The 3,476-nt window shown below is 37.5% G+C and overlaps 1 protein-coding gene across 1 annotated transcript in view; it reads left to right on the top strand.

Moving 5' to 3' along the window:
- Positions 1-2,492, top strand: part of LOC140573942 (coenzyme Q-binding protein COQ10 homolog, mitochondrial) — a 5,842-nt gene extending 3,350 nt beyond the window's left edge. Inside the window, exons 4-5 of the mRNA XM_072693581.1 lie at positions 373-474; positions 1,502-2,492. Of these exons, the coding sequence (XP_072549682.1) occupies positions 373-474; positions 1,502-1,669 (270 nt within the window). The 3' untranslated portion in view covers positions 1,670-2,492. The remainder of the gene's footprint in view (positions 1-372; positions 475-1,501) is intronic.
- Positions 2,493-3,476: the final 984 nt, after the last annotated feature.

Raw genomic sequence — 3,476 nt, 5'->3', positions numbered from 1 at the left:
CTCAAAATATATATACGGACAGTTCTTGGTTGAGATTACTGCTTTTGCCTCTGTGTGACCTTTACACGGACACACCTGTAGCAAAGAATTTGCTGCTAAGTCTAAAGACGTTGGGTAATGCTAAGTAGCGTGATTGGAATGGCCTGGTCTGATGTAAGGTCGAGTAAAGTGGCTTTAGGAGAGGGACAGGATGTTACTATAGACAGGTTTGACCATCAAGCCCAAGCAGCGTAGGATAAGTGAAACCCAAAGGTCAAGGTCTGCACTAGGCCAAAAATGGGATTTGATCCAAAGTCAGATTGGCCTGGACTGTCTTCAGCTGAGTCTGACAGTGTGTATGAATGTGTGTGTGTGTGTGTGTGTGTGTTTCAGGCTGTGTGTACAGATGGATCGCTGTTCAGTCACCTGGAGACACTATGGCGGTTTACACCAGCTTCTGGGAACAAGGGTGATTCCTGCAACGTGGAGTTCTATGTAAGTATTGTAATGGCAAATATACCTCCCTCACTATGTCACCAGCCCTGACCTTAGGTCATTATGTTGAAGAAAGCACACACTCACTTCACCCGAAGGCTTTTGATACACTTTTGTCTCCCATCCCTGTTTGATTCTTTCAGAGATTAGTCTTCCAACTCTTAGACAGCAGACACTGAGATTAGAGCAGATTAGACGGTTAATTATAGCCACACCCAGGTCTCCTTCCGCTGCTCCTGAAGTATCCAGCAGTGGAGGTGTATGGCGTAAAGGTTCCAGTGCTGACAGACACTCTGACCTGATTGTGAGCGGAGATTAGACACAGGAATGACTGGGAACAGGAGACAAGCCTGGAGGGATTTGGCAGACAGGATATTTATAGACTCATTGATAAAAGGACAGCAGTAGAGATGCAATGCATGAATACAGAAATCATCAGTATTATAAAGCTGTTGCTATCATAGAAGATCCACTAAGCCTATATAAACATTTTCTTGAGGATAAGATTGGATGGATGAGATTCTTTTCTATTTAAAGGAGAATTTCAAAATTGCTGCATAGCTGCATATATATATATAAAGAGATGGAATTTATAGGACATTAGCTATGGGGGGAGAGGCTTTAGGCATGTCCCTTCTCCCAAAATGTAATTATTTATGGTATCATAGTATTATGATACCATCATATTGGTGGAATTCCCCCTTAAAGACTCGGTAGAAAGCCTTTTTTTTTTTACTACAGTGACGCCAATTTTGCCTGTTTATTTACACTATCATTGGTGTGACAATTTGAAGAACGGACCAGTAGTAACTTAGAAGTTTCTCAGTACCTTATTTGAAGTTACGAAAGGCCCTTTCCTATAAAATGACATTTACATTTTTTCTAAAGCAATTAAATAGAAATTATACTACTCTAGGTGAAGTAACGTAATCCAGATGTTGTGGAGAACTGACCGGTATTAACAGATTGTTAAAATGGTCATAATAAACCCAGTCTAACATTCAGGCTCTTTTCTTCCACTCTTTAGGTCTCCTTTGAGTTCAAGTCCCTGCTCCACTCTCAGCTCGCTACACTGTTTTTCGACGAGGTGGTTAAACAAATGGTCAATGCTTTTGAGACGCGAGCGGCCAAACTTTACGGCCCCCATGCCCGTCTACAAGAGACCACCAAGAGGAGAGCAATGTGTGAACACTGAACCAGGACTTCCTACAGAAAAGACTTTGTTGTGTGAAACAATGACCATTCACAGTCAGAGCCCTCAGCACCGGAGAGCAAGAAGACGGGCTCTTGTTTTAGTCCTGTTCTGGACAATGGGCTCTAAATGCTGCTATACTTACTATGCATACATAAACACACGCACACACACATACTCTCTCTCTCTCTCTCACACACACACACACACACACACACACACACACACACAAAACAACAAAAAGAGAACATTAAATAATTATTTATTTCAGTCAGAATATTTAATTTATTCACTTCAATGTATTTATCATAAGTATATATTTTATATATCAGATAACAGTAGTTTTGTTGGAGTTTCTGTTTTGACCAAATAACAGCACTGAGCTGTTCCACTGACTTTAAACGGATCTAAAATATTTTTCTAAGCATAGTTTGAGTTTCTCCTGGGAAATTAAAAAAAGGTCCTGTTTTTTAATCTGCTGTATTGGTTTTATTTATGTTTTTATATTTAAGCAAACATGTTACATACTCTGGTCTTGAGATATGTTAGTAGCACTAAGCTTTGTAGCACATGATGTTTTAGTGCCAGGATAATTTTTTAAATATTATTTTGTCATAATCTGTTTCTCCTTACCAGATTATAGACGTCATGAGCACTTTTATGCTTTTTTATTTTTAATGATTAATTGCTGGATTGTTGAAATGCTGGAAGACATCTTGAGCAAAACTGGACTATTAAATCGGTGCAAAGTAATACTGTATTCGGCAAATCACTTGAGCAGTGTTTGCACACATCATGATGTAAGATATATATATACATGATAATGGCCTGAAATAAATATATTTATATATTTTATACAAATCTCCAAATGTCTTTTAACTGTTTTTATTTTAGTAACTTTACTGACAGACCGTCTTCTTACTTTTATATTAACCCCTAAAGACTCCAAGGTTTATTACACACTAAGGTGTATTACTCAGTAACTACAGAGACTTCTATAAAACTGGTGGGGCTATTCTTTGGTAAAAGAAGATTGTAATAACACTTTCTGCCCACCAACGGACCATAGGCTGTTTAAGCTTATATTTAATTATTTTATATTTAATTTATATTTACATTGTATTTACATTTATATTTTATTTCTATTTTATTATTTTACATTTTATTTATATATATGTATGTGTATTTTATTCTAAAGAGGTTTGTAAAGGTAAAAAAACAAGGCTAAGATAAATACTATAGTAGTGTATATATCTCAAAGAGATATTTTTGTAGGTAATTTTTGATGCCCAGCCTACAGGAAGAGTTCACATTTTAAGAAAACCGGTGAAAGTTCCAAGAAACTCACATGACCGAAGGATCAGTTATGTAAGCATTCAGAAAGCCGCACCCCTTTCCCTTCTACAGCCAATGCCTCTCTGGCTTGTGTCTGCCAGCAAATCAGGGCTTGGTGTTGTCCCGGTTACCCGCCCCCCCAGAATAACAGTAATAACAGCATGTGGTAAAGAGCAGTCCCTTTCATGGCCTGAGAGCCCCAAGCTAGAGTCTAGGGGAGGACTTCTAGGAAAGATCTATTGCTTTCACTTCCAACAGTCTGCTGATACAGTGACTGTAAAAATATTATACACCATATAAACTGATATAATTACTACAGTGTCAGTATAATTATTAAAACATTGCTTGATATTTGAATATAAAACAAGTAATGTTAAAGTATGTTAAAGACATTCTCATATTTTTTTTAACCTCATGTATTTCTGCTGGACCTATAGAATACAATCGCTTACCACAGGCTACAATTTCTTTTCTC

The sequence above is a fragment of the Salminus brasiliensis genome, chromosome 12 (assembly GCF_030463535.1).
Source record: "Salminus brasiliensis chromosome 12, fSalBra1.hap2, whole genome shotgun sequence".
Lineage (NCBI taxonomy): Eukaryota > Metazoa > Chordata > Actinopteri > Characiformes > Bryconidae > Salminus > Salminus brasiliensis.
This window is presented reverse-complemented; position numbering and strand designations above follow the sequence as displayed.